The sequence below is a fragment of the Talpa europaea genome (genome assembly GCF_964194135.1).
Source record: "Talpa europaea genome assembly, chromosome: 5".
Taxonomy (NCBI): Eukaryota; Metazoa; Chordata; class Mammalia; order Eulipotyphla; family Talpidae; genus Talpa; species Talpa europaea.
The window spans coordinates 141887547-141900068 of record NC_140071.1 but is presented as its reverse complement, the minus strand read 5'-3'; the positions used below and the strand labels follow the sequence as shown (position 1 = coordinate 141900068).

Sequence of the window (12522 nt, the reverse complement as noted above, 5' to 3'; positions counted from 1 at the left end):
GGGGGAAAGGTGATGGAGGCCGAGCGCTGCAGTGAACTCACGGAGCACAATCCATCAGTGGGGGGCAGATTCTATAAGCTGCTGCTTTTTGGAGGGCCCCCTACCTCTGCAATATGACCTTGTCCATTTCCGCTGAGAGAACTGAGGCCAGAGCAAGATAACCGAGGGCTGTGCAGAGCCACCAGCCGCCAGGAGGGATGTAGCAGTCAGGATGGGTGAGATTCTGCTGCAGTGACAAACAACCCAGGTCCTGAGACCCATGTTTATTTCTAGCTCGCGGGACACTTCCCTTCCGGTGTAGGTCCCAGGGTCTTTCGGGACTCTGGCTGACAGAGACTTCATCTTGACAGGTGCTTTCCCAAGAACTCCAGTCAGGACAAAAAGACTCTGGCCGACTACACTCAGACTCAAAGTTTCCTTCCCCAAGAGACACCTGTTTTTTCCCTGACATTTTTCTGCCCCAAGACAGTCTTGTGACCACACCTAGTTCTACCAGCGATGGGAAGTCGCTGTCTACCCCATGCAGCAACGCCCTGATGAGAACACACACGGAGGGACTTCACACACGCACGAGACTGGGCTTTGCTCACAAACACCTCCAAGCTGAAAACAAGCCCATCAGCTGGAGGCTAGGCTGCAGGGCCTGCCCTAGACCACTACGCAGCAGTGAAAAATGAGCTACAGCCACGTTGACACAACATGACTCTCAGGAACACAGTGTTGAACAGATGAACCCAGTCACCAGGGATGTGCAGATGAGGCCCAGCAAGAGGGGTGAGAGGTAATTGCACACCTGGGCCATGAGGTGGGCACTGAGAAAAGCTGAGACTGAGGGAATTGGGGGACTTGTTCTGGGTCACTCAGCAAGCAGGGCTGGCACTGGTAGAGCCCCCAGGCCTCCCGGGCTCCGCCCTTTCCGTTCCATCCTGCAGGGTGTGTGTGTTTGGGGTGGGGGGCACTTTCACCTCCTCATTCTGGGCATTTCTAGGCAATGAAAACGCAGCTCTAGCTGCAAACCCCTCCCGGCTCCCCAGCAAGAAGCCTCAGGCAGAAGCCTCTGCCCCAGTGCTTCCCAGGCCCTCATCTGCCCTGCTCCAACCCCCTCTGGCCTCTCCTGGCCCCACTGCAGTTTGGGGAGCTGCCTGGAGTCCCAGAGAAGCCCACTGAGAGGATGGAAAGGCAACACAGCAGCAGCATGATCTCTGCCGCTGGCAGGGCCTGTGCTCCACGGAGGAGCTGGCCGCATGGCACAAGGGGTCAGCGTGGAGGAGGAGGCCACTGGACTAAAGAGAGGACAGATTTTTGGAGGGCTGCTCTGTGCCAGGCGCTGTGTTGATCCCGGGGTATGCTGGCCATTACAGTGGGGTGGAGTGGGGGTTCCTGTGTCAGAAGCCTGGGTTTGGTGGGAGGGAGAGAGCGTGGAAGGACTGCCCTTCCCAATGCTTTTGGAGAGGACCCAGTGAGAAGCTCACCTCCCGGGTCAGAGGTGAGCCCAAGGAGAGGTCCCTGAGCTCTGCCTGGAGGAGGCCGTCCACCCCAGCCGGGTCACCCAGAGTCTGCCTTGCAGCGTGCCGACTCCCGGGCCTCCCTCCAGCTTCTTCCTCTCTCCTCCAGGCGCATCGCCTGCGGCTGTCCCCAGCGCCTCCCTGTCCTGCAGGTCGCTGCCCTCCCCGCGTCTCGTCCCCCCCTCCCGCCCCCCGGGGCCGTCCCCGCCATGCCTGGACACCGGGCGGCCAGCGCCCCCCCGCCCCCCCGCCAGCCCCTCCTTGGCCCCGCGCGCGCCCAGGTGCAGAGGCCGAGCCGGCCGCGTCCGCCCGAGGCGGCTCCAGGGCAGGGCCCGGCGGCCGGCGCGGCGCGGCGGGCGGCGCGGGCCTCGGGGGCGGGGGCGGCGCGAGGGAGGGGCCTGCGCCGGCGGCCGCCCAGCCCGCGCCGCCCCGCTCGGCCCCGGCTCGGTCGCGCAGCGCCGCGCGCGTCCCCTCCCGCCGCCGCCGCCGGGCGCCCCGGCCCAGCCCGCCGCCGCCGCCGGGCGCACGGACGCAGCGCGCACGGCCGGCCGGGATGCGCGCCCCGAGCCCCGCGCGCCCCCACCCGCGGCCGCCGCCCGCCCGCCGCGCGCTCGCCTGACCGCGGCGCCCGCCCGCCGCCCGCCCGCGCCCCCCCGGCCCCGCGCCGCGATGCCCGCCCCCCGCGGCCCCGGCGGCCCGCGCCCCTGCTAGGCTGCGGCGGCATGGCCCGCGCGCCCGGCGCCTCCCCTGCGGATTGCATCGGCGAGCGGCGGCGGGGCATGCCCAGGGCGCCGGGCGCGGCCTTCAATGGGCGAGGACACGGACGCGCGGAACATTAACCACGGCTTCCTGCGGGACCACGGCTATGTGACCGAAGGTAACGTGCGCCCGGGCGAGGCCCCCGCCGGCCGGCCGCGGCGTGGGGATGCCGTCGCACCGAGTGCCCGCTGAAGGTGCGCACCGCGCGCTGTGTCGTGACCCCGTCCCGCGCCCCCCGCGCCCCCGTCCCCGCGCCCCCCGTCCCCGCGCCCCAAGCCCCCGCGCCCCCGCGCCCCGCGCCCCCGCGCCCCGCGCCCCCGCGCCCCGGCCAGGAGGGGGAGCCGGGCACCGGCCCGAGCGGGCAGCGCCCTCCCCCGCGCCCTCCCGCGGGAGCCCGGCCCCGGCCTGGGGCGCCCCATCCCGGCCCGGCCCGCCCTTAGAGAGGCCCCCCAAGGCCCGCCAGGAGCCCCGGGGACGGCCGTGGCTCGGAAGCCGGCGTGTCAGCCCTGCCGAGCCCGCAGAATTTTCTAGGCTGCCGACTCCCCGGAGATGCAGAGGCACCCGGGGAAACGTTCATTCCCGTTCCTGGGGACCCCCAGCCGGCCCCCGGGCGCCGGGGCAGGGCGGGCGGGGCCGGGCCGGGCCGGGCTCTCGTCCGGCGAGGTCGGGCCGGGCTGCGGCCCCCGCGCCACAACGTGCCCCCAAGTGGGACGCGCGCCTGGAAAGGCTCCTGCTGACGCCCCTAAGTTGGCTTGGCCCCCCCACCCCCACCCCACCCCACCCCACCCCACCCCGGGCCGGGGGTCGGCGCCCCCCGCGGCGGCCGCGCTGGGGGCAGGGTGGGTCCGGGCAGCCCCGGGAGGGGGCGCGCGGCGGCGGCCGGGCCGGGCGCGCTGGTGCGGGCGCAGGAGCCGGGGGCGCCCCGCGTTCGGCCCGGCCTGCGCCCCGCGGGGACGGCGCGGCGCGGCTCGGCTGCTCCGCCGGGAAAGGGGCCGCGGGCGGCTGCAGCCCCGGGCCGGGCGCGGCGGGCTGGGGGCGCGGAGCGGGGCGCGGAGCGGGCGGCGGGGCGCGGGGGCGGCGCCCCGCTCCGGGAGGAGAACCGCTGAGTCATGCTTCGCCCCGGCTGCGGGGGGCGCGGGGGGCGCCGGGGTGGGGGGGGGCGCGGGCGGTGGGGGACCGGGCAGGGCCGGCGCGGCCGGGCTGAGCCCCGGGTCCGGCTCTGCCCAGGCGCAGGGAGCGGTCCTGGTCCTGGGGGCGCCTTGGGGAGCTGGAGGGCACCTGCGCGGGCGGGTTCTCCTGCCGGCGGCCGCGCGGCCCAGGGCGGGGCGGGAGGACCGGGCCGGCCGGGCAGGTGCGGGGCCGCTGGCGCGCGGGCTCTCGGCGGCCACTCGGGTCCGGCTCCCCGGAGGAGGCCTCGGCCCCGCTCTCCGCACCAGGACGAGCGGCGCGCACAGCTCGTGTGATGCCGAGTGCCAAGGCCGTGCCCGGGTGTGCGCACTGGGGACAGCGAGGCCTCCTGCATGGTCTCCCCGGCCCCGTTTCTATCAGAGATTCCCCAGCTCTGAGTAGGGGCGGCGGGCGCGAGTGCCTGGTGGGGAGAGGAAGACGCGGCCCTGTGGGCTTTTCTTCCTGCATCAGCAAACACGGACTGAGCACCTGCTAGTGCCGGTCACTGCTGGCCGGGTGCTGCCCAAAGATCCTGCCCTTGGGGAACCTTGTGTTTCAGAAGGGAGCCCTGTGACGTTGAGGGGACTCTCTTCTCATCGAGTCTTAATGTCCCCATCTGTGAAATGGGGGTGAGTCATTCTGCTCTGCCCAGAGTCTTCGAGTTTCTGTACCTGTCAGGTGACAAGGTGGGCGAAGGAGCCCCCTGGAGACTGTAAATCAGTAACTGGTGGCCAGTATCTGCGCCCCCCTCACCCCCATTTTACAGGGGAGGAAACCAAGGTTTGGACTTTGTCCATGTCCCAGACAGAGCCCCAGTGAGTGTCGGGCCTGGGGTGCAGGTGCTGGGGGTGCAGGAGGGACAGGATCAGAGGTTCCGGTCCTCAGGGCAGGCAGGGGCTGGTTGGTGACGGAAACAATAGCAAAATGTGCAATTTCGTTGTTGTTACATTCCATAATAATTACTAGAATTAGAACAATGTGAGAATTCTGGCCTTTGCACAAAAATAGGGGGGGAAAGGCATCTTACCTGGGCTTTTGTGCTGAGGGCACAGGACAGGTCACAGATTTGGGGGGCCTATAGACGTGTGTCCCAGTCTGCCTTCTGGCTCCTCAAGTGCTGTGCAACCTACGGTGGCTTGCGAAGCCGTTCTGAGCGTCGCTGTCTCCCCTTGCAAAGGGAGCAGTAAGGAGGACTTAGCCGGTTGTTAGTGTGATCAGTGATGCTGATCCGGGGAGCGCCGGTGCCGGGCCTGGTCTGCTTGGAGGCGTTCGCCAACCCTTCTGCGTTTAGAGTCTTGTTCCAGGAAGACGCTCATGAGCAAACAGCAGATGCTTAGAGTTTGCAAGAAACCGCATCCATTAAACTCTGTCCCGTGCGCGCCTCTCTTGCCCCTGGGAGGGGTGGACCTGCTTCCTCGCGCCATCTCCTTGCTGGCCTCGCGTGCCCGTGACTTCAGGGTCATCTCTGTGCCCCTGGGAATGAGCCTGGTTTGGTGGTTGAGGAAACGAAGCGGGCCTCCGAGGCGCAAGGTGCCCTGCTCAGGAATCAGGAGGGTCAGGAGGGGCCAGGCTGCCTGAATCAGCCCCGGGCAGCCTCCACGGATGGGACCGGCTCATGTTTTGATCTGGTGTGTCCTGGGCGAGGTCCGGTGTAACCTGCGCTGCGGAGGGAGGGCTGCTGCGGATGGGAGGCCTAGGCTTGGGTTAAATCTGCCCCCTGGGTAGTGTGACCGGTCTCCCCTCCATCAGGTCGACCTCACCCCATGCAGAACGTGACGCTTCCCAGCGATTTATCTCTGGCCACGGCTGGTCAGCGCTGCCCCATGGTCATCCCAGCCCCTGCCATGGCTGTGCCAGGAGGGACACGGGAATCCATTCCGGAGGTTCAGTGGAAAGTAGCACGGGCCCTCTGTGTCTTTTGATGTGACAGACACCCCACTGCTGGCAGCCCCCTCGGGACCACGAAGCAGTGGGGGGGGGGCTGTTGATGGGGAGCGGGTGGCACCCGGCGCTGGGCATTGGCCACGTGTGACCTTCCTTACTCTGGCTTCTGGGTCCTGGGGCTGGTGCCTTCCCTCCTTCCGTGCACGCGCTGCCCTCTCTGCTTCCTGCAGTCAGCCCGCCCCACGCGCTGCGGGTCATCCGGAAACCCGGGCGCCGGCTGCCCTCCGGGCGCGGCAACCAAGGGCGGTTGATTCGAGGCTCCCTGTTTCAGGAATCCTTTTGATCTTTCATTTCACTGAAGTCAACACTACTGGGCCTGGTTCCCCTCCTCGGCCCTACTGAGGAGGCGTTTCCAGCCGGATGGGACACCCCAAGGCTTGTGTCGAGAGACCTGGTTTCCCTGCAGGGCCTGGCTCGGGGTCCCAGCCTTAGGCAGGGTGCGCAGGCTCTCGAGTCTTGGCTTCTGTCCTTGGTTCCCTCTCCGAGTTGTTGCTGAGGTCATCTGAAGGAGGGTCACAGTTGCGGGGTGCTGTCTGGCCTATGAGCTGCCCCTGCTCTGGGATGGGGCGCTCTTGTCGGTGAGGGCGTAGCATGCGGGGGTCAGGGGTGTGGGCGTGGGTATGGGCACTGTCCATCCCTGACTGTGCTCGCTCTCTAGGGGCCACAGTTAGGTCACTTAGGACTGTCATTGGACCAGCTCGCCCAGATCCACCCTCTGGGGAAACTGAGGCATGGTCTAAGCGGCCCAGAGGGTGAGACGCTGTCTCGAGTCTGGAACATCGAGACGCGGGCTGTGTTGATCTTCGTTCCTTCTTCCACTCAGGAAGTCACCTCCATAAGTTTTCCTGGGATTTCACAAGCTCCTGTTCCTATTTGGGGGCGAGGGGAGGGTCAGTGAGTGGCCTTGAGAGGGTGTCCCCTGTTGCACACCAGCTCCGTGCCTCAGTTTCCCTGCACTGCTACTGCCCTGGGTTGCCGAAGGTCACGTGCTCTCCCAAGGCCTACCGTGCGACCCAAGGCCTTGCTGTTGACAGCTCCCCTGATTGTCCCTGGGCGCCCCCACCGCTGCTGTAAGCCAGGCTCTCGTTTATTTTTAATCAATCGGAACTTGGAGGTTGGTGCAGTCACGGAACAGGATTTTTCTCATTTTCTTTCTGCAAGATGGAAATCAAATTCTAATAAAATGTTTCCACATCACTCCCGGTTGTTTTTACTTGCTACAGCTTTTGGGTTTTATCCTGAGAGCTGGCAGAGCTCAGGGGTGTTTTTGTTAGAGGTGTGTTAGGTCTTGCGAATTGAAAGCCAGCCGGGGTGACAGGGGGCAGCTGGGCGGCTCCACGCCCGCAGCGGGAGGGGCGGGGCAGACTCGTCTCCCTCCACGCGGAGACACCGAGCTCGCCCTTTGGGATGCTTCCTTGCAGTCTTCTGTTAAAGTCCACGTCTGTTGTTAGCCAGAGCGGTCCTCCCTCTCTGGGGACGACTGCAAGGTGACTTCCCAGGAAGCCTGGGCCGGTGGCCGCCGGGGCTCTGCGGCGCGCTGGCGGCGGGAGCGCGTGCCGGCCCGTTCCCTGCCACCCCATCCCCTTGCTCCGCTGTTGCCATCTCGAAAGGTCTAACGATGCACCCGTCTCTGAGCCGGGCCGGGGGGGCCCGTGTGCTGGGGGCACGGGATTGCGCGGGCGCGTGCCAGCACGTCGGAGCTGCGTAAGCGCTTCAGACCCTCTTTGCTCCTGAACCAGCCCCTGCCCGGACGGCAGGAAGGAGACGGGGGCAGTCGAGGGCCACGAACAGCCAGGAGCCCTGTGCCGGGCTCTCTCACTCACGGGAGCGCTCGGACGTCCCCGCCACCCGCCAGAGGAGGTGACAAGCCCCCGGGCGCGGGGCCCTCGCCTTCCCGCCTGCGTCTGCCATGGACAGTGCCGCGCCGGGTGCAGGCCCCGCGGGCCTCCGAGAGGGAGAGGGACACTGAACCGGTGTCCCCAGCATTGCCGCTGCCCTGGTGGGGACAAAGGACAGCGGCCGTGGGTGCGCCTGGCCCCGTGCGCCCCTGGGCCGCTGCAGACGCGCTTTAGCTGAAACTGCGCAACGGCGTGACCAGCCATGGAACTCACGCTGGTGGCTTGCCACGCTTCCGTCCCCCTCACCGGCGTTGCACAGCCAGTCACAGCCCTGCTAGGCAGGGAGAGAGCGAGAAAGGCTTGACACTTGGCCCCAGGGCTCTGCATTTCCATCTTCTACAGGGCCCCAGGACTCCACTGCAGGGGGAAGGATGGCCCTGGGGGCGTCCTGGGCTCTGCCCCCCACCCCTTTGGCTTTCATGACTGGTGGAACGTTGAGACCCTGTCACCCATTGGGCAACTTCTCCCTGTCAGGGGGCTTGCAGTGTCATAGCCCCTGCTCCCCCGCCAGCCCCATCGACTGTCCAAGGCCCCAGGGTTTTACTGCCCTCTGGTCTGTGCAGGGTGCGGTAGTAGCTGGGTACCTCTGCCCCAAGCCTCATCATGTCATTGATGCATTCCCCCCACGGCAGAGTGGCAGATGCGTGCTGGGTGGGGATCGCCCTGCTGAGAATTAGCCCTCTTTAGCCCTTGATTACTAACAGGAGTGAAGGAAGGTGTTTGTGTAGCACGATGCCATCCCCCCTCCCCAACTCTGGGGTGATTCTGGCAGAGAGCCCTGTGCACACGCCTCCATGTCAAGACCATGGGGGCATCTGCTGTCCTTGCCATCTAGTGCCCAGCCCTCCTCAGGAGCGACCTCCGTCTTACCACATGCTGGCCAGCACTGGGGATTCTAATTTGTTTGACCTTTGCAGATACCACAGATGAAAAATATTTGCTTTAATTCATGTCTGAATATCAGCAAGTTTGAACGTGTTTTTCCTTTTTGTTCACCAGATATTTCCCATCCCTCTCAGGTGCCAGGGGGTCTGTCTGTCCTGGAGGTGCAACAATGAAGACTAGGCCGCTGCTGCCACCCATCCATCCACCATCCATCACCCATCTACCATCCATCCATCATCCATCCACCCACCCACCCACCCATCATCCATCCATCCATCCATCCATCATCCATCTATCCTCCATCCATCCATCCATCCATCCATCCATCATCCATCCACCCACCCATCATCCATCCACCATCCATCCATCCTCCATCCATCCACCATCCATCCATCATCTATCCATCCATCCATCCTCCATCCATCCATCTATCCATCATCCACCATCCATCATCCACCCACCCACCCATCATCCATCCATCCATCCATCATCTATCTATCCTCCATCCATCCACCATCTGTCTATCCATCATCCATCCACCACCCATCATCCATCCATCCATTTTTCATCCATCTATCCTCCATCCATCCATCCATCCATCCACCCACCATCCATCCATCCAACCATCCATCCATCCACCCACTATCCATCCATCCTCCATCATCCATCCATCCTTCATCCATCATCCATCCATCCTCCATCCATCCATCTATCCATCATCCAGCCATCATCCATCCATCCATCCATCCTCCATCCATCCATCCATCCATCCATCCATCATCCATCCACCCACCCATCATCCATCCATCATCCATCCATCCTTCATCCATCCACCATCCATCCATCATCTATCCATCCATCCATCCTCCATCCTCCATGTATCCTCCATCCATTATCCATCCATCCTCCTTCCATCCATCTATCCATCATCCACCATCCATCATCCATCCACCCACCCATCATCCATCCATCCATCCATCATCTATCTATCCTCCATCCATCCATCCATCCATCTATCATCCATCCATCATCCATCCACCACCCATTATACATCCATCCATTCATCATCCATCTATCCTCCATCCATCCAACCATCCATCCATCCACCCACTATCCATCCATCCATCCACCCACCATCCATCCATCCATCCTCCATCATCCATCCATCCTTCATCCATCATCCATCCATCCATCCATCCATCTATCCATCATCCAGCCATCATCCATCCATCATCCATCCACCCACCCATCCTCCATCCATCATCCATCCATCATCCATCCATCCTCCATCCATCCATCATCTATCCATCCATCCATCCTCCATCCTCCATGCATCCTCCATCCATTATCCATCCATCCTCCTTCCATCCATCTATCCATCCTCCACCATCCATCATCCATCCACCCACCCATCCTCCATCCATCCATCCACCATGTATCCATCCACCATCCACCTATCCTCCATCCATCCACCATCCACCCATCCTCCATCCATCCACCATCCACCCATCTATCCATTCATCCATCCATCCATCCATCCATCCATCCATCCATCCATCCATCATCCATCCATCATCCACCATCCATCCATCCATCATCCATCAGCCATCCATCCATCCAACCATCTACCCATCCTCCATCTATCCATCCACCATGTATCCATCCACCATCCACCCATCCTCCATCCATCCACCATCCACCCATCTATCCATTCATCCATCCACCCATCCTCCATCCATCCACCATCCACCCATCCATCCATCCATCCATCCATCCATCATCTATCCATCCACCCATCCACCCACCCATCATCCATCCATCCATCCATCATCCATCATCCATCCATCCATCACCCATCCATCCATCCACCATCCATCTAGCCACCCACTCATCCATCCATCCATCCATCCATTCATCCAACACCAATTTCTGGTAGGCACAGAATAAACTGGAGCAGGATGGTGGGGTGGGGACAAGAGAACTCGCTGTACCCCAAAGTTCACCAACATCAAAGGGATAGCAAGCAAGACAGGTGTGGCAGGGACAGCATTGGGGTACTCATGAGGGAAGGCTGTGGCATCCCAAATGCAAGAGAACCCTGGGGGATGGGAGAGAGGGAGGGCAGGAAGAAGGGATGGAGCTTGGACTTTGCCTACACCCCGTACCCTAAGGTCCTGTTTGGTGATGGCATCTTTGCACGAACCTTTATCATCTGCGCCCTTGTCTCACTGCCCATGCTCCCCAGTGCCCGCATTGGCTGGCAGACCTGGCAGCTCTCCATTCTCTGCTCTCCAGGGAGGCTCCTTGCCACCTCCCCCACCCCCAGCCCACCAGTCTTACTGCCTCTGGGGCACACACTCCAGGCCCTAGAAGCACACTTCTGGGGCTCCAGATTCCTGCTTGTGAACCTGTGCCAGTCTGTCCGTCTTAAACGGGAGGCGCATCTCTGGACGTGATGCGGCGAGGCTGGGCCGCCTCGCCATGGACTCAAGGGATGCGGAGGAATCTGTGAGTCCCATCCCTCCCTGGAGTGCCCTGCTAGTTAAGCCAGGCCCTACAGAGAGATAGTCACCCCCAGTGTGGAATGGCCCACATGGACTTCAGTATTAAATTGTGATGAGACAGGCCAGACGGCCTTTATGATGGGCCACCGCTGAGACATGAGGCTTTCCCAGCGCTTGCTAGGGGAGAGCGGGGGTTTGGACATGGACCACGGGCCTGTGGGACTTGCGCCCTGGCCTCAGCTCCAGTGGTGGGGGTTGGGGGGGTGCGTTCTTGCGGTGCACCGGCTCAGGGCCTCTGGAGCCTGGGGCTGCTGTGGGGCTCCCGTGCTGGGCCTGGCAGTGCACCGGGCACAAGGGTACTTACAGGTGCTCAAGGGGGGTCAGTCAGCCCCTCCCCTGTCTGGGGGTTGCGGATTCACAGGTCTACAGAGGACAGGTAGTTCACCCCGAAGTGGCTGGACCCCAGGTCGGGGGTGACGGTGTGTGCTGGCGCCGGGACCCTGCGCAGGGGAATGGCATGTGGGAAGTACCACGTGCTGCCCCCAGTGTGTCTGGGCGCCTCTTCTGAGTCCAGAAGGCAGTTGCCAGCCTGGGCATGGGGAGAAGGGGGGCCCACCTGTGTGGCCGGGGTGGACACCATCTCCTTGCACAGCGGGGCCTTGTCACCGAGAGCCCTGGGCTGAATGGCCCATTGAGGCAGAACAAAGGCGGCTCAGAGGCTCCCAGCTGCCCCAGGCAGGGGCAGGGTCTGCAAGGGGCCTTTACTGGGCAGGCCTGGCCACCCTGCCTGTCCTGCACTTGGCAAAGATGGCAGCCCTCACTGTGTGTGCGCTGGGGTGGGGAGGGGCGCTGGCCTCTGTGGCCTGAGCTCCGGTCCTGGCCCAGCTGTGAGCCTCTGGCAGGGTCTGCAGCCTTTGAACCAGTTTCCCCATGCAGAGAGCAGAGTGGCCGGCCACCTCGGTGCTTCATACTAGGCCAGATGTTGTACAGATGGGACATGCATTTCGGCGAGAGGGAGCCACTTGCATTATTGCTGCCAACTTTTGATTTTTCTTACAATTTCAAAAAAATGTTAATGAGAACTTTCCAACATGTGCAGAAGCAGAGGGGCTGCTGCACTGGCTGCGCCTCCTCCCTTCCTGCCTCCGTGGCTGTCACGATTCCTCTGCACTTTCTGCGCTTACTCACCCCTCCTCTTGGCTGAAGAATTTTAAGGCAGCTCAACCCCTGATGGTTCCGCCCCACCCCCCTTAGCAGGTGTCTCTTCACCAAATAGCCCCAGCTGTTTGTCACACTCTTGGACCGTTTTTCTGCCCAACTCTGTCTTCTGTGCTGCAAAACTGCCCCTGCGCCCGGGCAGTGTTCAACCGGTATGGCCAGGGCCAGCACGGGGTGCGGTCCTGCCGAGGAGGGTCGCCTGCCTTCCCATTAGTTCATGAGAAGAAGCAGCCGAATATGGTGGAGGGGACACTTTGCGGCCCTGGGGTCCTTGCTCTTCTGGGTGCTCGGCCACGGAAGTCGGCCGCCATGTTGTGGGGAAGCCAAGCCGGTCCCCGGGGAATCTGGCCAGGCCTTTCGGGGACCCCCGACCCTGAGTCCTGCCTGCACCATCGGCAGGTGCCGTGTCTTGGACCTGTCTGCTTCCTTGCGCCCAGCGCCCCACTGGTGCCTGCCAGCCCTTAACCCTGGACAAGTGTGTGTTGAATGACTGAGTGACTGGGCAGAGGCACATCGTCCAATCAGATCACAGGAGTCCATTGAAAAAAAAAAATCGAATGCCGCACCTGCCCTGGCCAGATCCCCCGGGTACAGCTGTCGTCGCACTCCCCAGGTTAGTTACGCCCGTCCCTGCCACACGGC

The 12522-nt window shown here is 63.0% G+C and overlaps 1 protein-coding gene across 1 annotated transcript in view; it reads left to right on the top strand.

Annotated features, from left to right (window-relative positions):
• Positions 1 to 2312: 2312 nt before the first annotated feature.
• Positions 2313 to 12522, top strand: part of PPP2R2C (protein phosphatase 2 regulatory subunit Bgamma) — a gene marked incomplete at both ends in the record, with an annotated part of 71364 nt that continues 61154 nt past the window's right edge. The window contains one exon of the mRNA XM_084233600.1: positions 2313 to 2382. Coding sequence (XP_084089726.1) covers positions 2313 to 2382 — 70 coding nt within the window. The remainder of the gene's footprint in view (positions 2383 to 12522) is intronic.